At 46.1% G+C, this 25,536-nt stretch overlaps 1 protein-coding gene across 2 annotated transcripts; it reads right to left on the reverse strand.

The window, feature by feature from the left end:
* On the reverse strand, positions 1-25,536 carry usp10 (ubiquitin specific peptidase 10). Of its 2 annotated transcripts, XM_018752699.2 has the most exons (15): positions 25,239-25,536; positions 12,886-12,954; positions 12,412-12,457; positions 11,952-12,011; positions 9,846-11,018; positions 8,150-8,241; positions 7,825-7,934; positions 7,486-7,544; positions 6,586-6,689; positions 6,001-6,100; positions 5,234-5,423; positions 3,768-3,933; positions 2,926-3,070; positions 1,945-2,010; positions 1-206 (listed from the first exon to the last, which is right to left on the reverse strand). In XM_018752699.2, the coding sequence occupies exons 1-15, from the start codon at positions 25,284-25,286 to the stop codon at positions 19-21; spliced, it is 2,616 nt and encodes an 871-aa protein (XP_018608215.1). In that variant the 5' UTR covers positions 25,287-25,536; the 3' UTR covers positions 1-18. The 2 variants fall into 2 exon arrangements, with proteins under 2 accessions (XP_018608215.1, XP_018608216.1); XM_018752700.2 differs by lacking the exon at positions 11,952-12,011.

The following is a 25,536-nucleotide window of genomic DNA, read 5'->3' on the forward strand; positions in this document are numbered from 1 at the left end:
GGGGGGGCATGTGTGGCTCTACATGAGGTCCATGCGGCGGTAATACAGCAGGTAGGCAGTGCGCTCCACAGAATGCTTCAGCACCTGGAACTGGCTGATGACTTTGACAGCCTGGTCATCAATGCGCAGCCAGCCGTTCAGACCGATGTGGAAGACGTCCGTGGTGTAGTGGCCGCCGGTTGCGCTGTTCCCATGGTGATAAACCACTGCAGATGGGAGCAGAGTGAGTCGGAGACAAGACACAGAAGCCCTCGGGAGTCCAGTACAACCTGGACTGCATGCTAAACTCAAGAGGTCCACAATGGACATAAGGCTGGAAGGCCTCACATTCAGCGCATATAAAACATAATTTTCACTGCAAGATCACAAGAGGGACTGAATTCTCCCAACTCTGCATTCTTTATCGCCAGTTATTGTTCATGTATCTGAAGCTTTCCAACAAAGCCACCGATTACATTAAGCTAGTTCACCCATTTATGTAGCTAGGGAATTTTTACCGTATCAGTGGAGGGTAAGTAACTCAAAATCGAGGTGCTACAGCAGGTGGTTTTGACCTGCAAGTGGAAGGTGACTGCTGTAGCCAGTGCCCTACCCGCTGCGTGCAGTGGTATTTTACTGAGTGCGCTCTTTACTCAGGATGTTTGCTGTCAGTGGTCGAATTGGTCAGACATCCTCCAAAAAGTTAAAGTTCTTCTGCATTCAGCTCTGATAGTCTTCAGGTTTATTTCAACTATACAACTAGAGTCAGGTCTCAGAAGATGTGTGTGTCAGAAATGGGACATACTACACAGTATATTGTGTATGTATATTTAAAAAGACGGCGCAGGGTTAAAGATGACCAACCCTGACATCATGCCGTGTTTTAGATCATTGTTTTCTAAGTGGTTTATTCCACACAAACAGTTCTAGAAGCAGTGCTGCGGGTCTGACTGTACTTTTCCACATTTATGCTCTGTTCCAAAGTAAATGCACATCAAGGTCCTCATGGTCCTCAAGGCAATTATGGGAAAACTTTAGTGCTAAGAGTGATTGTGGCTGCAGGAAACATTAGTGAGAGGACTTCATAACCAACACGAGCACATCCACACGGAGCCCTTCATGAGAAACGACTGTCTGGTCAAACAGTGTCTATTGTTTCCATCCATAAATTAACGTGCATTATAAAAAGGCACATATAATGGGAAAGGTACTTATGTTACAAGATCCTGGTACCAAACCATGCTTGGCGCAAACATACAGGTGGCTAAATCCCTTAGTATGTCATAGCTGTGATGTATGGAACATAGGATGTTTGCTGCAAGCTCTTCCTTTAAAATATTACCAAACAAGGCCAAGCAGGGATTTAGAGAGAAATACAACGGTTTGGCGCACACATCATTGGAAACAGATGGTTTTTCAAAAACACATAATATTAATTACTTCAGATAAGTCCAAAGGAGAAGTGCTCCAACACTGGTTGTATTACTTCACAACAACCTGAATAATAACCTGAAGGAAGCATGAGCGTTCAGGACGGACAGCTCTCCATTTAGCTGAGCAAACAGTCGATCACAGCACCAAATATCTTGCTGATCATCACGTTACCTTTCAGAGTTTCCTATGTGTCCCATCACAAGTCAGTCCTGGTGACCATGGCTAGCTAGGCCTGTCTTACAGTGACAAAGGGGACTTGGTGAAGCCATGGATGTCATTGAGCTTCAAGTTTAAACAGTTTCTAACTCTGGGAAATATTCTGTTACCCTAGGCAAATTTGTGGCTGCTTTTTTAAGGAAGTGTGCCCAGACTCTTTGCACTGCACTGCATTGTGAATAACAAAGATTGTGAAACAGAGTAACACTTTTTGGGCTTGTGCCCACGGCTCAAAGCAAGCATTACAAAACCCTTTTGGTAGCATCGTGGGTATCAAGGAGTGAGGTGGCCATAGAGTTGCATGAGGTGACGTACCTGCAAAGAGTCTGTAGGTTCTTTGGCCTTTGAAAACTTTGCTCCGCACGCCTGGTGAGAGGAGATCTGAAAGAGCACAGCCCATTAATAGATCAAAATAAAACAGGTCGCACAAAAGCTGACACAGTGAAGAGTTACTTTACTCATAAATAATATTAATTTGCTTTTATCAAACAGAGGAATACTGCCTGCTTTATTTATGCAGATCAGTCATGATTAATTGCGCAAACCAACCGCAGCTGCTGGTCAAAAAGGCCCAAATTACTGAACCACATTGACCCCCCTTCAGATCAATATCATTATTTATTCATTTGTCTGACAGTTCTCCAAAATGTTAGATTTGTACACTATGTTACTTTATGATTTACCCATTTATGTAGCTGGGTAATCTTTAGGAATACCATTCTGAATACAGTAAAGAATCCATGCGCTAGTCCACGTTAACGTCCCTCTTCCTTCACCAGAGCAGAACCCATCACCTGCCCTGCACTGACACTGCGCCACAGCTGTCCAAATGAATCTCTACATTAAAGCATATTCCTCCATTCTCTAACATGGGATGATAAAACAGAAACAGACGTTGTGCAATCCCGTCCGTCACGCTCAAACCCTGGCAGCTCAGGAAAATGATGCGTCATCAATTGTGCAATCAAACTCGGAAAAAACGCTGTGTGCATTTGGGAAAAGCATGAAACTGCTCTTTAAAAAAAAAACAGAACCACTGGCATTGGTGCCGTCTGACAGAGAGCTCTCAAACAAGACTGAGCATCACCCACTCCATGGGCGTAAAAAGCGATCTGAGCCCAGGTCCAACAACCACCACCGATGTACACATTCAAGGTTCTCACTCCTCTGCAGACAACCAGCCATTCTGACTGGATTCAGGAAGCAAGGTGGTGCGTAGTCATGGTAATGGGCAAGTGTATGAAACAAGTCACTGAGAGATTGCGGGAGGCCGAGAAGTCTGAGGGAAACACACACCTTTACTGATTTCCAGGTCTACGGGATAGTCAACGTTCTTCACCAGCTTCTGACACCCTCCGGTCTTCTCAAACACAAACCTCTTGAGGTGGAGGACCAGGACAGGAGGAAGCTCCTCAAGGGTCACCCTCCGGCTCACCTCGATCTGAAAGCAGGAACCAAAACAGGAATAAGGAAAGGCCTTGTTACTCCAGCTATCCAGCAGACCCTGGAAGGGACATCAAATGGGTGCATCGCTACTCAACAGCTCAAACTCCACCAGACTGCACACAAACCCACAGAGCTGGACTGTGCGCAACACAAACCAGATGGAGCAAAGAACACACAGAGTACATCAACACGTTCTTAATTAGACACTGTTTTATTTAAAAAAGAAAAAACAGAATTGAAAACAATCCTATTGCTCAGCTGGACCACAAATCAGTCAACATCCAAGTTCCCATTCCAGAGAGATTAATGCCAGTGATGTGGTTCCATGGCAGACTGTGGCGCTGGGGTACGTCTCCCTCGGGATGACCGGGGGACCCAAACTGTAAACATGCCAGCAGTGTCTCTAACCGCACACACAGCCCTGCACCAATCTCTGAGGAGCAGTCCTGTCTGACAGCAGTTAATCTGTCGGCCCACCTGACCACCAGACCCAAACAGAGCAGATCCTGACACAGACAAATGGTCGGCATCACAAACATACTCTGATTGGGGGTGCGAGAAGTCATTTACACACAAAGTGTGAATCCAAACACTCCCACAGAAACATGCGGTTCCTTGTTATCGGAGAAAGCGCTGCATTATTTTGGGTCTTTAATGAGGCTGACACACATGGGCCTCCTTGCAACGCTCACCTCCTGTTTGCTTTTGGTGGTGTAACCCTGGACGGACTCTCGGGCCACCAGCGACTCCAGGGCCTCCTGCACGGTGCGGACCTTCTCTGACTGGATGTCCAGCTGCAACGTGAAAAAGGGCTGCAGAGTGGCTGACTCCCTGGAGCTCTGCTGATACACAACTGATCTGGAGGGGAAAAGGCCTTGGAATGAGTGCCACTTGACATGCTCACCTACACATGGGGTCCCAAGACTGGCTCAACATCCTACTCATACTATGGATATAAATGATTCTATTTCATCACAGCTTCTGCCTGTTGCGCCTTAATTTTTCATTCTTACAGGGGCAGTAGGTGGCATCACAGAGCTGTCACCTTGCAATCAAGGGACCTGGGTTTGAATCGCCGCTCCTGCTGGAGTACCTTTAATCAAGGTGTTTACCCTGAATAGATTACTAAAGTACTGGGTATCTTTGCTGTATTATAAATGGGTAAATCATTGTAAGTAGCTTACTGTACAAAGCACAAATTTTTGGTCTCTTACAAGGAAAATGATTGGGATTAATTAAAAATTTTAGTATAAACCCATTGCACTTTTTATTTGTACAATACAGACTCCTGTGAAAGTTCAGAAGAAAATAAAGCATTTATCAAATAAGAAAGATGTCACCTTTAATTCTGAATGCGAAACACAAAGAATAATATTTGTCTGCTCTGTTCGGAAATACAGAGGACCAAGGGCTAACGGCACACGGGAAGATGGCGGTGCAATGCATTTATTACACGGGGGGGTCCACTGCAGTCCGAGGTCATCTTGTGGCCTCCAACACAAGAGCACATCTAAGTGAAAACACTGAGACAAGAAACTCCAAAAATGAATGCTGGAGCAGCTCTAACTCAGAGGCATGTAATTCCCCAGCCAAGAAAGGAGAAGGGGGGAAAAGGATGGATGTAAAAGGAGAAATCTTTTCAATGAGCTTCTGGGGCCAAACCAGTTCTTTGGCACACACTGGATGTGAACGCTGACACTGTGGTGCAGGCCGGGTGCGAGAGTCACAGCCAACGCAACCAGCACTTTACACTCTTAAGTTTTACGCAAGCCCCACGTGAGCATTCTGTGGGCGCTGCCCGTCCGGCTGACCTCAAAGACGCAGCACTGTGTAAGTCCCTTTATTTCTGCTTGTTTGTCTTTATAGCCGCCCCCATGCCTAGACACGAGCGGTCATAGTGGTCATGACCACACGGTTAATGACATGGCTGTTCCTCATGCCATTTTGCAGCTGAGGTTGGCACTTAGCAGCACAGTCAGCGCCAGCAGGCCCACATACAGACGGCTCTGCTAAGCCCCACCCCGCTCAGTCAGTGCTGGGGTCCCCAAGGGATGGCAGGTGTCTGTGGCCATTCTGATGTTCAGAGTCCACAAACTGCGGCTCCTCCACCCACTCCCCTCCACCCGTCCGAACACCAGCTGCTTCCCATGGTTCTCACCTGATGTGCCCTCCAAATATATCGGTGATGGGGGTGCGGACGAAGTCAGCCTGCCGAGTGACGGAGCTTCTGTTGCGGGGGCCGACCTGCTCCCACTCCTCCTCGCTGCCGTCCTCACCCTCCTCCTCTCTCCCCAAGGTGTCCTCCTCTGTGCCACCCTGGGACCCAGGGCCATTCAGAGAAGGGGTCTCTGTGCAGGGTGAGGAGACATCACAGGTTGACTGTCAGCAATGACACACATACTTAACTAGTCCGCGAGTTAAGTATGTGTGTCATTGCTGACAGACAACTTTGTGTCCCCAGTTCGTTAACATTTCAGTGAACCATAAAAAGATAACCCTCTTTCCACTGCGCCGCATCATTGCATACAGAGGGCTCAGTGGAAACAGAAGCAATGCTGGACCTCCAGAGGAAGACAGCTGCTTTTACTCCAATTTACCAAACTACCTGAACAGAAACAGCCTGTGTGTCTGTGTAAGCTGGTGCTTGAACAAGTCTATCCATCAGAACCATCTAACATGGGTGGAGTGGTCCGAGCCGTTATCATGCACTAAAAGGATCTGGGTCTGAATCCAGTCTTCTGCTATAGTACCCTTGATCAAGGTACTTATCCTGAACTGATACAGTAAAAATTGCCCTACTGTGTTAATGGGTAAATGTGTATAGGGAGTTTAGTAAAAAGCAGCGTGAGAGTGAACCCCCATGTGACACACATCACTGTCCGCCACCAACGCACATAGGGAGGTCACGTTTGCCACACGCCTTACTTTCTTCCGGCGGTGACAGCAGCTTTTTGAGCGCCAGCATCTCCTCGTGAAGGCCGTTGAGGATGAAGCCCAGGTACTCCTCTGCATCCTCCTGGCGGCCCTAACAGCAGAAGATGGTGATGCGGTTAGAAGGAATCTCCTAGGCTGGAAGAACACAGGCAGGTACCGTACAACTCTATACAGAGGTGTGCCATCACATCGAGGGGGAAGACTTGCAGAGCACATGCACATGTGTGCACACACCCACAAGACCGTGTTGCACAATAAGGGACAGTAGACACACATGGAAGAGCTTCCTCAGGTGTGCAGACTAAAAAGTAGGCTAATTCCCTGAGCATGGCTAGATGGCAAGAATGTTACAGAACATTCTGTGCAGTGCCCGAACATGCTTACAATGCTAGTGAGAACTTTGATCAGCCGCCAGCAACCAGGGAGAGGAACATTTTAACGAGAGGACACCCAAAACCACTCGTCTCCATTGGCTTCAAACAGCTGGGTCCACTCAAACATGTGAGGCCACACTGGGCTCCAGTTCTCCCAGTAAACAAACAACAACTCTTGTTTGCCTGGCACTGCGTGCTTTACCTTCTCCGAGAGGCTGGATTTGATGACGGTCAGGAGTTTGTAGATATAGTCCGGTTCAAAGGGGGCTCCTGGTCGAATATCTTTTATTATCTTGTCTCCAGTAGCTAGAAGAAGCAACACATACATAAGGTTTTAAAAACAAAAAAAATAAAAAATAAACAAGCCACAGAAACAAGCTTAAGATGAGTATAAGGAGCAAGTCTTAAGCACATTTATCCCCCATTAACTGAGACCAAGTCATTCCTGAAAACCAACTGAATACTGCGAAACAGGAAAATTAAATTACTGTTCCGTTATTTCAAATACAATAATTTCATCGTTTTATTTTATCATGTATGCAGGTGTGGTAGCAAAGATGGGCCTTAACCTAAACAGCTTCCTCACAACTACTTTTATTTAAAAGTTAAAGTGATCAGTTAATTGTCTTTATTTCTACATTTTATCATACTTTACATTATGGATAAATTGGTTAAATATTGCTAATTCTAGTCACTATTTCTCATTTGTGCTTGTCATGACTGATGGTGGTGATGTCAGGACCCCACCCCCCCACAGAGGACATTCTGCATGTGTTCAGTAACAGTATGGTGTACGTAAAATGATTTTAAAAAATAGTATCATAAAAAGTAAACACAGTCAGTGCAAGTGGACTGGTGAGAGGACAATAAGTCACAAAATAAATTAAAAGAAAAGCACAAATAACACACAGCTGCTTTATGCATTTTTTTCAAATATGGTCTCGTTTTGCCATGCTGGACCAGACATAACAAGACAGATAAATAACAATCCAGCAACAAAACATGGCATTAATCTGTCTGCATACATGAAAACATGAAAAACTAGACACTGGGAAACTGAACAACAGGAATGAAGGTAAATATCACTGGTTAAGGGGCTGACCTTGCAGTTTGGGCTTCGGGGGCACAGGCATGTTGCTGAACTCGTTCACAAGCCTGACGCTGCAGGGGAAGACAGGAGCGCAATGAACACCAACAGCTCACACACCCCCTGGCACTAAAACACTCCAGCCTTTTCCCTACAACTAAACCAAGCAGCGAGAGATGAGCTGGTAGTGCTACCTCACTGCGCTGGTGAAGATGGGGCAGATGTACAAAGGTGGCCAAAGAACACCACAAGTGACGAGCAGCATCTTCCCAAAAGCGGAACGATGAGGTTCAGACTCATGGCCAAGGTTACATACACAGTGATTCGCAGTTATGAAACAGGCGTGAAACTTACAAGTTGTCGATCATGGGTGTAGACGTGCACAGTCGCTGGGTCTCGTTCAACATGGAAATGGACTTCATCAAGTGGTACATGGGTGGGCAGGCAATCAGGGCCTGTAGGGTCTAAGGGTCAGAGGTCAAGGACTACAATGCCTAGAAGATGCAAACAGTAGAAACCAAGTATCTCAGTTTCACAGTTAAACTGTACTCTAAGAACTCTAAGAAGCAAAGGCAGTAAAACACACACACACACACACACACACTGCCATACGCTAAACGGCCAATGTGACTGGAACAACTCATAATTAGGAAGAGGATTTCTGCATTATGAAGGATACAGCATTGATGTAGCACCAGTTTCCCTTGTTGATGAGACCTCGGGGCTGTAAGGACACCGGTTTGTGTATGAGCTTCACTTCCTCTATGAATTCTGTCAGAAAAGAGAACGTTGCACATCGTAACTCCGCAGAAACAGTGTGGTCACGTGGTCTAGAAAAGAAACACGATTACACCAAGATGCAGCCATCAGAATTAAAACAGAAGCTCTGGCTTTTGGGGATTCCAGTGTCCCTTGCTCTGCTGCCGTGTCCCATGACACAGGTGTGGGAAACAGCGATCGCTCAGGATGAGGAATTGCTGTACCACGCCTAGGAAGGGAGGCCACCACAGTTCACGCGGCTCCCATGGTAACGTGGTGATGTCTCAAGAAGACGTAAAGAAAGAAAGCCATCTCCCCAAACAAATAGTCCTGAAAGGTGAAGTACCACAGTGGCAGGTGAGCAGAAGAGCACAACGACGCAGTCTACATTTCAATGGACAATGACGACAATGGGGGCCACTCAATCAAGCAATCTGTCAGGGGCCTCGTCAACAGGTGACACACATTTACTGGTCAAATGCCTGAACACATACAACCAGTGCAGTTATTCGCGAAATGCGGCCTTTGCAGAGGTAGCTCTGATCCAAAATCGACCCATAAGACTTTCTTATTTTAAAAAAAATAAATAATGGAAGTGCACCGCCCACATCCCTAAACAACCTTAGCCACAAAAGTTCACATTGAGCCTCCAATACTTACATGAACAAATGTATCCAACTCCCCAACTTTCCCCAAATAAAACTACTGTGTGATCCAGTTTTATAAGATCAGCAGTTATTTGACACAGGAGACAGAAATCTAGTTGGACTGACATTGTTCCAGGACCATTGGTGCTAACCACAGCCCTTCATCCAGCCGGCACTCAGGCCTTTTGGGGTATGTGCATCAAGGCCTCAAATCTCCACGTTTCCAAATTCCCTCACACAATCACCAGTGGGAATCAGATGGCGGGGCCCCCGGTCACTGAGCGCAGATTTACACTGTGATCACTTATCAGAAGAGGTGGATGTGGAATTTCAAACACCCACTCCCTTTATCTGAACATTAATGAGGGGCCGCCATGGTCACTGGAAGAATGAGCGAGTGCCGGACACCAGATCACCGTGTCTTACTGGCAACGTGACGTCAGTCTCCGAGATAAATGTGAAACAGCACCGTGATGGGAACTCAAGCTCGTCAGTTCACCCTTTGGGGAAACTGCATGGACAGGGATTGCGGACCACATTTCAAAACCTTTGAAAGACTTGTGGAACTGGAGTCTGCCCATCGCTGGTGTCCTTGCGCCTCCTGCTGCTGAAGTGGGCACCTCACAGTACAGTTAAAAAGCACACAACACTGCCCCCTTGTGGCTCGCTTACACAGCGCAAGAGGGCGGGGGGAGGGGCACCTTGTGTTTCTAAATAAAAGGTTGAAAGAGGTGAAAGCACTTATCTTCCAAACAAGAGGAAATGGCATGGTTTTATATCAGAAAATTATGATAATTACCAACAAATACTATTTCCACTAGGCCTCCAAACTGTTACAAAAATTTCTGTATCACACTAGCCTGACAAGCTAGCCTGCATTACAAGAACCATAAACGGCTGCTTAACAATGTGAACAAATTAACAATGCAGAGATCAAAATGTGCTTACTCTATTCCCGCTGCGCATTACCTGCAAGTTTCGGAGCCAGCGGATCCTCTGACACATGTACGGGACCCTCCTTTGTCTCACACGGACCCCCCGAGGTTGGGGCCGGGGCTGGAGACGTAGTGACGGCAGGCTGCACATTTTTCACCTCAACGTAGGCCTGCGGGCCTCCCGGCAGGGGCTTGGAGTTATGGAAGAGGCTGGCCCAGGATTTGGGAGGCTGGACTGCAGGAAGCAGAGGAGGGGCAGGAAGTGGGGCCGGGGGCGCGTGAGACTGCGCATCGCCATTGGTGGTAGAGGGAGGCTCTGCCGGGGGCAGCGGCTCTGCCGGAGGCAGCGGCTCCTCTGGCTCACAGGAGTCCTTCTGCTCATCGGCACCGTTAGCGGAGTCACCCTCGGCCAGCCCGTTAACCACCCCAACTATATCCTCTGTCCCAGAGGGCAGAGTATCGGCAGAGCTGGGGCAAGGGGGTGGTGGCGGCGAAGTGGGGCTGGGGCTGTGCCTCCCGCTGTCTGGGAGCTCTGGGCTCTCCAGAGCAGGGGGATCCAGCCTCGGCTGAGCAGTCCTGCCCCCATCCGCCATGCTGCTGCTGTGAGAGGAAGAGGGTGATGAGGAAGCTGCGGTGTTGCTGTCTGACAAAGAGGCAAGGCCAAGAGACGCCTCTTCGGGGCTCTCGCAAGTCCTCTGAGCATCAGAGGTGGCCGACATCACCCCAACAGGGGGGGCGCCTGCCGGGCAATTCCCAGAAATATCAGCCCGGGGTGGCACTCCTTCCACCATGTCCTCTGAGACATGGGCCACGGAATTGGTGGCATGTCCGTTGACTAGTCCTCCCCCCCGAGGGGCATCGCCATGAGTGGCACCTGCGCCATCAGACCCCTCCAGGTAGCTGTAGTACCCCGGCGGTCGTTTTTTCTTCTTCTTCCGTTCCCGCTGTCCCAGAGCACCTGGAGGCCCATCCAGGTCCTGGCACATCTGTCCATCTTCCATGGAAGGACCCTCGGCATGCGAGGAGCCCAAGGTGTCATAGCGCCCACCGTCGGGTACATCGGCCACTGGCAGGAGCTTCTGCGGGGGCTGGCAGCCAAGGATGAATTCAGGAGCCTGGGGGTTCAGCGTGCTGGAGACCTTCATCCCTACGGCGTCGGCATCCATCACCTCATCCACCCCAAACTTGATGCGGTGACAGTCATCCCCTGCATGGGAGCACCAGGGCATTAGACCAATACACACACACAGACACACACACACACACACACACACAACAGCACTTTGTATCTGCATCTTCAATACCTCAGCTGAATGGCAGTTTAGTCTGCACATTTTTTAAAAATCCTCTGCTTTAACATTTCATCCCCAGACAACTCTGCTGGACAATATTAAAGTAAAAACATCTGTTTGCCATCTAGATCCACACCATCATAATGAGAAAAACAGCATGGAAGTTTACGTACAGGCCACAGACACACAAGCTTTACCAATTCCAGCTGGTGGCTGCAGTAGAACTCCTACTGCCATAAAGAGAAATACACAAAAGCCAAACCCAAGAAAATAGGATACCCTAGTAGGGACCCGATCCATATGCTGTAAATGTTTCCCATGACCTCACTAGAGATGCACGTGCAGACAGTGTTAGTAGATGCAAGTAAAATGCAAAGAATTGAGAGAGGAGCCATTCTGACGCAATGGGAGACCTGCGACCCATCTCACATGGGAGGCAAACACTTCTCAAAGGATCTGGAAGGTCAGAGGAGCCTGGCAGTTCGAGCAATTTCAGCTCCATGAACTGCATTTAGCATTTATTCTGCATTTATGAGAACAGACATATTTAAGCAGATGTAAGGATCAAAGTTTGTCATGAAACCTTCACACAGGAAAGCTGTGCTGCAGTGTTGGGGCTGGAAGGGGACTGGAAGCAGTGTTACCACAGTCCATTCAGTAGGGAAGCGGCAGGGGGGAAAAAATCAAACAGGTAAAAAGAATTGTCTTTGCTTAAAGATTTAACTGCATGTAAGCATGCAAAGCCTTGCATATTGGAAAATTACAGTAGAGTTAGACACCAGGTTTCGCACCCGGCCTGGAATTCGGAAGCAAGGGGGGGCCCGCACTAAGTCGGACCCACGACTCACCGCAAACCTGCAGTCTCATTGTTTCCATATTGAACGGCTCAGCAGGAGCACAGTAACTTCCTGAGTGATTAATAACAAGTGGGCATGAATACACAGCGCACTATAACATGAAGAAATGTTCACATCCGAAAGTCAAGTACTTTCTTACAGTACTTTTGAGGCCTGGAGATAAAAATAATGAGATGTGCTGAAATGGAGAGATGGGAGTAACAATATCAGCTCCTGCCTCTGTCAGAAGCTAGCAGGAGCTCAGAGATGAATCTCTCTACTATAACTTATCTTAAAGGTTTAAAAAGTGTTGCAGGAGTTCCGGGGGACATCTGGAGCCAAAGGCTAAGACAGGGGGTACGGGTGTACCCTATGGACAAACCTGTGCGTTGGCCCCCGGTGTGAGCAATAAGGAGCTGGGGGTTGGGTGATCTCCCTTTCTGAACAGCATCTTTCCATAAAGGGTCCTTACCTGCGGAGTGACTGATGCACGAGACCTTGTCGTTGAATGGGGGAAGCTGGTAGGGGGGAAAATTGAACAGCATCTTTAATTGGGGGGAATAGGGCTCATTTGAAATTAACTGGACATATGAACTTCTACCATCTCTAGCATTCCTGTCTGTCAAAAAAAGTGCCAGTTTCTCTTCATGGCAAAGGGAGGTGAAACTGGGACAATGTAATGTGACCATGAATTCAGAAACCTAGAGGTTCAGCTCAGACATACTATTCATTATGTTGTGAAACATTACATGCAAATGTATGTTACATCAAAATATACAAACTTTATTTCACAGTAATGCATTCAAAAGAGGATCAGTCATTGCTTTTCTAACCAAATCCAGCAAGACGCTGAAAAGCCTATTGTTACAAAGTCCTATCATGCAACGGAGTAGCTTTGAAATGTAAACAGTAACTGTAAACGCAACTTTTCGGCGGTTTGCTTTACCTCCACATAACAGCGGGGAGTCACGAAGAACTGATTGAACTCGTCAGGGCTGAACTCCCCGAAGATGTACTGGAAAATATAACAGGAGGGAAAAAAAATTATACATAAGAGCTCACCCATCTTCAGACATTGGACTCCACGGATTGTGCGTTTGAATCTCGTTATTTATCACAGCTGTTCAAACTTGGAAGACGATATATCCATCGCAAGGTAAGGTCTGCTTTTCACCAAGGAGTTCACATTTGGCTCTGCTAAGTTAGAAAGGGACTCAGCTTCTGAGGGCATTAGTTGAAGAGGATATGATGGAATTCAAATAGCTCAATACTGGTCATGTGGTACTAACAGCAAAAGATGAACATCCTTGAGGACAACACGGTGGCGATCAGCTGGTGACTCAGCTCCTGTGCCATCAGTTCAGACATCGGTTTGAATCCGGCTCAGTCTATGTGGAGTTTGTGCAGTCTCCCCATATTCATGTTGATTTCCTCCCGGCGCTCTGGTTTCCCCCCACACTGTGAACGCACGTATTTCAGGTGCGTGTGTGACAGTGAGTTATGTGTGTGAATGCAATGTGAAGGACAGGCGTTCTGCCAGAGGTGTCCTTTCCTCACTGAACAGCAGAGGCAAAGAGGCTTGCAGTGGTGCTTAGGTTCCTCCGGGTGACATGTAAGAGAAACTTGTAATGTATCATCTGACATGAGGGGGTACCACTCTTAAAGGCCAGATGCTATAATGCTGCATCTCCAGCGGCCATGCCATTGTCCTGTCCTGCCTCACCAAATTGAGTGTTAAAAGCCTGGCGTCTGCAAGCCTGCCAGTCCTGAAGACGAGTGTGCTACATCATTTCACTTGCATTCGACAGGGAAAAACACTGTCGGGACAACGGTTCATTTTGTTTTAAATGGAGCTTCACAACTAAGAGGCACTTCTGTTTTCCATTTATTGACGCTAGCCAAAAATGAACATTGTCTCTCCCTCCATAAAGAAGCTGATTAATCATCACTAATTCTAGTGAACTTCTAGAGAGGCATATACAGGTGGAGCTGAGGCAACACCCTTCTCTCATCTGAAAAATATGGAATTATGTTAACTTCGCTCAGACATCCCTAAATATGCCATTTTCAGACTGTCTACTTCAGGTATATTAGGAGTCCTTTTCATATATTATTTCATTACCAGTTATTAACATAAAGTGACATGTTGGGATATATCTGGTTCGGGATGTGTGGGGTGGTAGTGGAGGCACATATGGAAGAACTTATGCACATTAACAAAATTCTCCAATCAAAATTAAATTAACAAAATAAAAATGGAAAACAAATGACCTGTCAGCTCAGAAATAATAAGAAAAAAAAACTCCCAAGAATGAACTAAAAGACAAGTAAACTCACAACCAAAATTCAACTCTTACAGCATTTATGATGAAAGCAAACCACAAACTACTGTCACTCTAAACACAAACGCCTAGAACTCTCCAAGTTCAACAGAAGTGTAAATAGACAAGCGAGTGTGTGTGGCAAACCTGTGATGGCCCGACATCTCATCCACGGTGTGCCCTCTCAGGATCGGCTTTGGACCACCGCAAGCCCGACAAGCGGTTATTGAAAGTGGGTGAGTAAATTCTGAACAAAACTTCCTGTAGTCTTTTTTATATTCTCTTCAGTAACAACTTGGCTGCACCTGGTGCTTTTTTCCCCTGAACAAGCCACTTGGAGGTGAGGCTCTGGGTCCGGGCCAAGGGGTGTATCCAGCGTGCCACACCCGACATTTCCTAGTTGCACGCTAAGGGAAGACATTGCTCTGAAGAACTGACTACTCACACCTGTTTAACATGGCTCAGCAAAATGCAAAAGGGGTGCAGAACACTGAGTGGAGAATCTGCTCCTGAGATGATGGACACATGGTGAGGACCTGTCAGAGCTCACAGAAACCACAAACCCAAAGTGGCACCACCACTGAGCAATTTGCATACTACAGCCTGCAGGCCTGTTGTCTCAGTGCCATCAAGGGCTACGGGAGAGAGCAGTCCCCGCGTCTGCAAGTACACAACTCAAACGTTCATATGGAGGTTCCTGGCACTGCCTTCTGAGAAACTGCAGCGCTGGCCCGTTTTGTGCACCGACAGCCCAACAACAGAGAGCAGGTAGTGTCAGCAGATGAACAGGTGCGGCACGCTCACAGTCACAAATCCTGAGATGTGGGGTGATCAGGTCAACAAATTAAACCAATGAATACTTTCCAACTGCTTAAAGGAAAAGACTGGCCACACAGAGGTTAAGGACACAAACTTATAATCAGTTAAAGTCCCAGGTGTCCTGTTTAGCAGCTTTCAGCAAGGTACACTTGAATGATCCTCGTTCAATGAGTGGCTAGTTACACATTTTCAAAGATACAAGTGTTTTCAGTTTATTTTCAAATCGAATTTCTTCACTCATCTCTTTCCCAGAATATGCTGGTGTGAACCGGTCTTGCGCTTACCTGCGGACCAAACAGATCGCTGTACAGAGCACTCATACGGGAGAGTGAGACCACCTTACTTCAACTCCCTTCCACTGTTGCTACAGCTCGTGTCTGGGGTTCGTGTTGTTGGTTACTCTAACAGTGCCAGTGCAAGTGGTATACTGTTACCATAGAAACCAAAGCGAAGATCATGAAGAAAGTTCAAAGTGACGGGATGATGACAAATGCTGTGCATTGTTTATGCAATGAATAATCGATCAACACTAGGAATCAACAGGGACTTGTGGAGACAAGGTATTATTTACGTGTTAGTATTAATTTTAATGCAGCTCACAGTTAAAAACATGGTCTTACGGTATTTATTATAGTTATGTCCAAGATTTTTACAGCACCTAGCTCATTTAAAAAAAAAAGACGGACTTCTGAAGAGGGACTTACAATTACAATTTACTTATGAATTTAAACTTAAAATGTAATTTCAACCAATTGTTTAACCGTCCACACACACTGCACCTAAACTCACCAATGTCTGTTCAAACTCTCACGGCCTATCAGCCCTTGTCAATTCACAAAGATAAGATGTTAGTGGGTGGAGGTCTGCCTACGACACTTGGGTGTGCGGTTACGATATGAGCTGCCAAAACCTGCCGGATGGCATAAGGCAAACCTCAATCCAGCTTCCACCACAAGGATAACAAGCTTTCGCCTTTGGGATATAATTAACCTAATCCTGGCTGCACAAAGCATAGATGGACCATCTTCTCTGCAGCCAGTGGGAACCCTGAGGAAATAAAACCCTTCGCCCTTTGAACCAGCATACACACTGTGGCTTTTCTTAATACACAATTGTGGAGGGAGTCCATGATTTCATCATCTTTTGGCGCTTATGAACTTGACTAATCGTTCTCATAATTAAACTAATAAAGCCATGCTTTCTCTGAGCACCCAAGCCGTTTAAAACAGAGCTCCAATGCCTATCAGCAGAGGACATGAAAACGCGTCATCTACGTGTCTATGACATTCGGACAAAAACTCATTCATTTCTAAGTTCAAACCGACATCCTTTCAGACGCGGTGAGGGGCGGTGCTGGGATTTTGTGAGGTAGAGGCACCACTGCAGTGCAAAGAAACATGTGGAACAAGAGTGCAAATAATAGTTCCCCCCCATCACCACTACCGCTGTTTGCATTCAAATTGTGTTGCGGGGGGTCAAAAACAAGGCTGCTGAAGCCAGAGAAAGGAAAGTGCAGCTGAAGCACATGTAACCCTTTGGAAGCGGGGTGCACAGTGCTGAACTAGCACTACGCCACAAAAACGGTGCTAATCCTGCCGCCTCCGGCCAACCGCTGAAATCACAACAGAGGGCCTCCCACCGTGGTGCTCTCGACAGCACATGCCGCACGTACCGTGCTAAGCTCCCTGCTCGCCCCTCTCCAGGACAGAGGATTATCGCAAATTAGCCGTCTGCGTCGCCTGAACATGCTATAGTGACACGACTGCTTTCACCGTGTTGATGCAACCGACCTTGACATTTGATCCAGGCAAGAAAAGCAGTGACGTACCGCGCTAAGCTGCGACTCTAGGAATGTCACTACAGCTCAGAACGCTGTAAACTTGCCTTAACTACAAATGAACACAAATGTGTTCAACAAGCACATAAAAAGATGGCGAGGTGAACAGCATAATTAAAGGGTGGGGCTCCACAAGCTGACAGACCCCTGAATGAAGGCATGCAAAAGTGCTGCAGGGTCGCAGGGCCCTGGATGTGAGAGTTCCCTCACCTGATTTTCAGGTTCTGAGCACTGTGCTCACCTGAGCAAAAAGCCTAAGGGAATGGGTGGGGTGCAGGACGTGAGCTAAACAGGCCCACTCGCATGCATCGCTGTGGCAAAGTCTTCTGCTGCGTTACAAGTATTTCATCACCTCCGATTCTGACCTGTCCACCCAAGTGAACAGAATTCAACATTGAGCAAAGGTGGTGCTGCCCTGCAATGGAATGACGCAGGTTTGAATCCCTGCACCTGCTGTAGTACCCTTAACAAAGGTACTTACCCTGAACTAATACAGAAAAAATGACCCACCTACACGAATGGTTGATTAGTAGTTCAGCATACAAATCTAACATAAATCATCACAGAGAAAAGCACCACATAAACGTAACAATGCATAAAATTGTCTTTCTTAAAAATAACATTAACAGCAGCTGCTTAATATGTGTCTGAAGTCCAGCTGTATCATGGTACGAGACAAGAACAGTGTGATGGCAGCAAGAGTGAACGACAATTTCCAATTGATTAACTAACGGCAGAAGAATGAACGTGGAGAGGCACAGCAGAGAGCCCCTCCAGACATGACCCTACTTGGACATTTCCCAGTAATGTCAAAGACCATCTGGCATTTTTACCTCTGCAGGAATACAACAGGCTTCATTCCATGAGTTCCAACTGGATCTTCCTGCCTCATGTCAACTTTCCTTCACCTCCAGTCCACGACAGATGATTTGCAATAATCATCTCACAGGTAACCACCAGCCCCCCAGTTGGACTAGACATAAACCATTAAGTGATACCCTGCACCTGGCAACAAACCTCTATGTGCTCCACAGCACGCATAGTCACGGTGGCTTGCTCTTCAAGCACCAGAAAGAACCTTGAGAGCTGGAGCGCTGCCTTATACTCACACACCACATCATACCCATCTGTATCAAAAAAGGAAAATTCCAACATTTGCCTTCCACCTGAAAACCACAGCAGTCATTCTGGCTGTCAAAACTGTCCCATCTCATGCCAAGGACTTGTAACTGCGGCTCACGAGGGGGACTGTTCATAAAACATTTAAGGCAGAAAAACGGAGCTGTCGGCTGAGACACAACGGGCGCGCACTGTGACATTGATGCGAGACAGAATGATGTTGTGTTGATCAATACCTGAACAGGAGTTAGCATGCAGCACAGAAGGCCCGTGAATGAGACTGGAGCATTTTACTGCACAGCCCAGATAGAGCGCACTCATGACCAGAATGTGCAGCGTGTGCAGGTCATCCTACACAGGTCTCGTCAGGCACATATGAGCAACATGTGCTTCAAGCAGCTGTGCTTACAAGACCTTGGTTGCTGCTAATTTTGCACATGCTAATTTTAATAGCCACACAAGAAAGCCATCTCCGAGATCACAGTGCAGAGACTTGTGCTTAAGAAAGGAACGCAATTCAATAATTTTTCAACATGGTACTCAAAGTGCCAAGCAGTAAACCCAAGCCAAAAAACAGAAGGGACTTATAGTAACAGGAAAAATGGCATACAGATATGTAATTGATCACATTACTCTGGATGTGATTCCATTACGTTTTTTGTCACCTATAAGTCTTGCTGGGTACTTCAACTAGTTTTTAACAACTGATCCCTTCATAAAAATAATTCTAGAAAATACGCTGGAGCTGGACGGAGGAGCTCGTACCCAAACGTTCCAGCTCTGCCTCGAACTTGTTTGGACTAACACACCCAAAGAGCCATCCTTTGTCCTTTTTTCCCCCATTTATGTGATACAGTTGCACAAAAATATGTTGCATATGCATTGTCAGCAAGACAGCAGAAGGAAGAGAGTCCACAAGACAGAGTCACTAATTAACAATAAGATTACAAAAAGGGATAATGCAGAATGGATGAGAGAGACTATAACGTCTAATCTGGTGAAGGACCAAGGCTAGAAAGAAATAAATTCTTTGCCTTTCTTGTGTTACTGGCTGGACTGTGCTGTTAAGTAACTTGCAAACTAGCTCTAATGAAAATACTGAGCTGCTTATAAATAAAAATTAAAACATCCTCAAATATATATCTTCTTATCACTTTTATGACATTATCCACATCTACAGTATAATGAACAAATCCACATATATAGCAGAAGGACAACATTTCAGAAAGTGAGATCAAGTACCGCCGTCCGAAAAGTCCAATAAAAAAGGTGCCCAGAATTCCTGAGTTACCATACAGGCTGAAGGTTTTTTTTTCTTTTAGCGGATGAAAACTGACTCCTTGGGTGAACCATATGCTAAAGTTTGGGTATTGATCACAACAAAATATTACAACTGAATTAACAACACTAAAGGAAATAAAGATAAGACTCATCTTCCATTTAGTTTTTTTTTTTTTTTTTTTTTAAGAATGCACTTAAACGCCCCCTACTTTTAATCATATTAACATCCCAAGTGTTAACTTTATGAAATGAGCAGGACCCAATAGAACGAGATGTAGATGCTCCGCCGTCAAGACCTCAATTCCCATAATTCTATTAGAGGACAAGGTCAGACTGGGCATAGACGCTGCTGAGTGACGCTCCTCGGTCATGACACAGCAATCTTTTCCCATTGGGATGGCTTCCTTCCAACAGCGCAACGCTGCACTTTGCAGGGACACAGTGACACAGGCTGGGTAGCACACTGCACACAGGATGTTACACACCCCCCATGGCATGCCCAGTATGCAACTCTCCACTGTCGTGTGGCATTTATGGAAATGTCCTGAGATTGGAGGGCTGTGCTGGAAGGCAGAACACTGACTTGCTCCAGAGGCCTTCCTCCATGACAGTGACAAATTATTTTTTTTAAACACACTCACTGAATTACTGCACGAACACTAGACAATTCCCTGTGAGACACATAGAAATGGGTTATTAAAGTTTTACAGGCTCTTTAAAGATTAGCACCCAAAATGTTAAACTAGACTGTCCACAACATACAAAGGTGATGCGTTCTTTTAACAACCCTCTAAGGTGAATTCCCGTAATTCAAAGACATAATTACCATTACTTTCAGCTGTAAATATTTTTTATGCGTTCCAGGGTCCCCAAAATGATGGAATTTATGCTAAAATAGCACAAAATGCCATTGGAATGGACAGTTTCTTCAACAGTATACATCAGTTATCCCAACACAACAGAACAAAGCAATTTTACATTCATTAATTACTGCTTGTCTACCTACCAGCTTTCATACCCATTACATACCACAAAAGTGTCAATTTCCTTCAGGTGCTCGTAGCACGTAAATCTGTGTGAGCATGTGACACTGCTCTACTGTACAAATGGGTAAATCACTGTAGGGAGTTTAGGGCAGTGCATCTAATGTTTGGAGAAAATGGAAAGGGGTTGTGAGAAATCACAGTTTTACTCTTCTGCTTGCATAGATACAAAAGTTGTCACGGTATTTATCTGTTTCTGGTGTAAATTCCAAATGAGACTGTACCAAGTAATGCTGCTCTGTATGTGTAAAGCATAAGATAACACCAAGGATGGGGAGGTGTATTTTCCTTCCAAAGCAATGGAACAGAACATCTAATCATGTACACACAGTGTTGCTCTTTGCTACACTATGTCAAAGAGGAGATTCGAGAAGGAACTTTCATGGGATACTCCCCTCGTATCTCCCTGCTGCCACAGTATTAAAGAAAGAATTGTTGTCTTTTCCTCCAGTGTCAAGTAAATAATGCTAATTATCTTTGCAAGGAGCTTTGGAGAAAAATGTCTGCTAAATAGGTGGATTTGTGCAACTGTCTAGTGCAGCTCAGCTTCAACACAGCACACAAGCACCTACTATCAATATTTCTGATCAAATATGGGGGATCATATCGGACTACACTGTGGTTAAACAACAATTACTGTGTTACGCCATGTAAAGCCACTAAGAGTTACACACAGTTTATGCTGAGAGTTCATAACATCTCAAACTTTGCAGACTCCACAGAAGCCTTTTCCCAAAATGTTGTCTTTAAGTTTGTACACATTTCACCATTTTTAATCAATGCAATTAATATGCAAAATTAACAATACTAATTTATTTTTATTATCCCTCCATCTAAATTTTTTCACTTTATTAATTTGTGGGTGGGTAGGGCTTGAGCTTTACAGTTCTTGGGCTGTGGGTTTTGACATCGATTCAAATCCAGCAGTCTGGAGTTTGCATGTTCTCCCTCTGCTTGGGTTGCTCTCCCCCGAGTGCTCTGGTTTCCTCCCACAGTGCAAGGCGATGTGTTTCTGGCAAACTGGCAAATTTAAATTCCCTGCACTGTGTGTATGTGGGTGTTTTCTGAATGGGTAGATAACAGGAAAGTCAGTGTAGATAGTCATAGTTGTACTGGAAAGGCACCCCCCCTCCTGAAATGATAATGTGTACTTTCTTCATGGCCACAGCAGTGGATTGACTCAGTCTGAAGAGCAAACGTAACAAACGGCAGGGCCCAGCGTGACATCTATGCTGCACTACATCCACCTTTCAGTGTTCCCTTTCTGGGACCTTCTGACTGTGCAGACCCAACACTGCACTGTCGCCACTTCACTGGAACTCAAATTATTCACAACGATCCTGAACATGAGCTCACCATCACAAAACATGCTGCACTGCAACCGCAGAAATTACATAGAACACCCTTGCAACTGGGATCTATCATCACCAGAATACCACAAAATGAATGTTAGTGTGAAAGCTCAAAATTTGCACAATGCTCCACTGAAGCTTGGAATTTGTTTCATAAACCCCTGCAAGGTTGATAAAGTTACTGCACATAAAGAGAATTCAGCACCTGTCTCAAACCTTCAGATACTTAACATGAAAATTCCCTGCATAGCAGGTAGTGCAACGAGCAACTCAGACACATTGTTGACTTGGAAATGTACAGCAAAAGGCCGTGTAGCCAAAAACCTCAAATGGTCAAGTTTACAGGCTGCAAGAACTTAACTTCTTCACAAAGAGCAGCAGAGAGGGACCATACTTTCTCCCTGGACACTGCGGTATTGACCGCAGAGGGAAAACGGCTGCATGTTAAACACCTGCATCAACAATTGCGCATCACTGCAAATGTGGCAGAAGGACAGCGCACATGCAGTCACTGCAGTGAGAGCTCCTATGATACACCTAACGTTTACTCGTTCCACGGATATCTCTTCTTATTCACCATTTCTTGCTATGAAACTTTCTCCCAGCAGACACAGAACTTCAACCCACATCAAAATTAAAACACGAAAAGCGTGTTCTTGTCTATTATAATAGCAGCACCAGTATAAAAGTTGTCAATCCTGCCCACTGAGAGCCCACAACTCAAAGTGACAGTACATGCATTACAGCAAAATGACACGTCTAAAAACCCTTGAACACACAGTACTCACTTTAAATAAGAATTTGAGGGCTAAAAGTAGATATTTAAGCACCAGAGCATGTTTTCACAGCACTGAAAATGTATTTGTTGTAGCCTCCTGCTACTAGTATGTTCAATCCACCATGTTACAATACTGCATGGCACCTGAAACAATTAGCCAAACGGAGAAACATTTTAGATCAGTAAAATATAGAACTGGGACGTTAAGTTAGAAAATACTGCAATGATTAGTTCAGGGTAAAATAAATGTGAAACGGCTGACTATCATGTGTTTCATATGCTCCACATATCCTGTGTTTTCCACCGCAAGAGTTCCAGTTCAGCCTTCGTATGAAGGTCATCAAATGGTCTAGTGGTGTTATATACCTGTTTTATTTTTTGCACAAATGCCGATACATCCAGTATGACCCATTTTGTTATATTTCCTGTTTATTCGCCCCATCATTTCTAAAACTTGAACAAACAGAAGAGAAGTGGGCCCCTAGAAAAAAAACGAGAAGTTTAACAGGTCTGCATGGTCTTTCGGTATAACTGTCACATCGGTCCATATTAATGTGGAATTATAGAATAAAAATGTCTTTGTTACAGCTCGTTTTGCTATATGTTGCACATTTTAGTATCACAGAATCCAATCTACAGGATTCTATTTCCAGATAGTAAAGCCACATATAAGAACCAGACCCAATTAAAATGTTTTTTTGGTACAATCTACCTGCATGTGGTCTTCATTCAAAAACACTACTGTCAGTACTATTAAAGAGTGTTCTTCAAGCAAGTCATGCAGGCATGTAAAAAAAAAAAAAAAAAATCTTTGTGTGAATTGTTCCTAATCCACCTTACCTCGTCCAAACACTGTTCTTTAAAAAAAAAAAAAAAAAACTAACACCCACTGACAGCCCTCTGGGATTTATCTCACTCTCAGCATGTTGCAACAAGCCACTGCAGAGCATCAAAAATTAAGATGCAAACCAAACAGGAAACAGAAGAGAAACTGAATGCAGGAAAAACTTTCAACATTTCCAAAAATGTGTGAACTGACTGTCAAACAAATGTGAAGACATCTGTGTTTTCAGCAGCACCATCCTGGGGTATCGCCGTTGCTCTCTTGAGTCACTCACTGCTCGTCCTTTCCATCCTGCCAGTCACACTTTACAGACATTTCAGTGCGTTAAGTATGTCCGACGTTGATAATGCGACTCAGATTTTGTCAAATCGCGGCTGGAATGCCCTCCCAATGCAATTTCTTGACTTTTGTCATTTAAATATACTGCTGTGCAGATATTAAATTGTCTCCAGTTGCAAAACGTGACTCAACAACCCCGCAGTCACGTTTGCCTTATATGTATAAATGCAGCATGCAGGCAGTATTGCGAAACAAACATGCCCGAGGACACCCCCACGCCCCACACCAGTTTCACTTTTACTGATAAGCTGTCACTTAAACCTGCAATAAAGAACGGAAGTGTTATATTAACTGAGGTCATCTGCGCTGGAGGGCCTGCAGTCACGTGTGGGTTACATCAGAGGAGTGGATGGTGGTCCCCACATCTCCTGCACTGCAACACAAGGATGGGCAGCCTGCCGCGGTGGTTCAGCTGGACCGCGAGTCCTCAAGCGCCCGTTTTGCATTCGCCATGGAGTCCAGCGGTCGCCTGGGCAACTTATAAACGTGCGTGTGCGGCCAGGGTGCCATCAATTGCAACACTTTTAACACTTTGCAAATGCACAAAAGCGCCCCTTTCCCACACACACACACACACACACACACACACACACACGTACGTCTGCCAGTTGAGTGCTAAACCACGCGGGCTCAAAATGCGGAATTACACACTGCCAATCTAACACATTACAAACTTTAGCAAAGATAATGGCTGGTTTACCATGTAGGTTACAAACTAAGTAGAAGCACTTGTTCAGACCTCAAGCACTAGCTAAGTAATCCCTCCGTGTTTCATGCTCACGGAGCCATAATCGACTCCCTGCCACAACCCCCATAGTGTTCCTTGCCCCACCAAAAGTGCACACAACGCACACATATGTGACGTGTGTGAGAGTTTGAGGATACACACGAGTGAGAGCACATGGAGCAGCGTTACACAGGTTCCACATGGGAGCGTCGTGACTGATCGATCACCTGTTGGAACTTAAATAACTCAGTTTTGTGAGTGACCTCCCCCCCACGTGTCCAAGCCATAACCTAACAGTCTATAAGGCTGGAACTGTGGAAGCCCCACGAGGTCCGATGCCTCCCATGCCGAGGGGCAGTACTCTGGTACAGTGTACACCCAACTCCGGACCACATTCCGCGGTCATTCTATGCTCATTAGGCTAGCAGATCACACTCTTGTTCACCCTCCCCTCCACTCCCCTCCCCCACCCCGGGGCAGCAGGCCGCCCGGCGCAGCTGCAGCGCATCGGGGTGCTCAAAAAAAATGCACTTAAAAGTGCGCAAAAACGCACACGAGGCGACGCATTTGTGCGGGATCCACGGCGTTGGTCGCGTGACGGGTGCAAATGGAGCCACGCGGAACGGAAGAAGCGATGAATGAAACACTTCGGCCTGCTCCTCCTCTTCCTCCACTACTACTACCACCACGCTGTTTCACATGCTCAGTCACACACTACTCGGTGCGGCAGAGAAAGCGAGCCCAGCAGCACTGCGTGTACGAAGACATGACGCGCTAGCTCGCTTGCTCCCTCATTCGTTTGTTCGTTCCTAAGCGCGGGGGGGACACAGTCGGTGTACCTGCGTGCTGGGGGAGGCCATGCTCCCGGCCACTTCTCCCTCCGTCATGGAGCCGAAGCGAGGCGCTGCGCCGCGGGTCTCGGGCCCTCCTTGCAAAACACACACGAGCACAGACAGGCAGACACTCTACAGTCCCGCGGCGCTCATTTCCGCGCGTATCTCTCTCACGGTGTTTCTTTCGTCTTTTTTTTTTCTCTTCTTCTTCACCTCCTCTTCCAGCTCGATCACGCCGTTCGCCCCGCCGTCGCCGCCATCTTCGTCTGGACTCGCTCGTGCGCCCCGCACGCGCGCGCACACC

The sequence above is a fragment of the Scleropages formosus genome, chromosome 11 (assembly GCF_900964775.1).
Source record: "Scleropages formosus chromosome 11, fSclFor1.1, whole genome shotgun sequence".
Lineage (NCBI taxonomy): Eukaryota > Metazoa > Chordata > Actinopteri > Osteoglossiformes > Osteoglossidae > Scleropages > Scleropages formosus.

What these genes read in the sequence shown, in the direction of transcription:
- usp10 (XM_018752699.2), bottom strand. Translation starts at nt 25,286, where the DNA reads ATGACGGAGGGAGAAGTGGCCGGGAGCATGGCCTCCCCCAGCACGCAG. An exon ending in ATATTTGGAGGGCACATCAG is followed by an intron (nt 3,934 to 5,233) that starts GTGAGAACCATG and finishes TTTCCCCTCCAG; the next exon opens with ATCAGTTGTGTATCAGCAGA. An exon ending in AACCTACAGACTCTTTGCAG is followed by an intron (nt 207 to 1,944) that starts GTACGTCACCTC and finishes TCCCATCTGCAG; the next exon opens with TGGTTTATCACCATGGGAAC.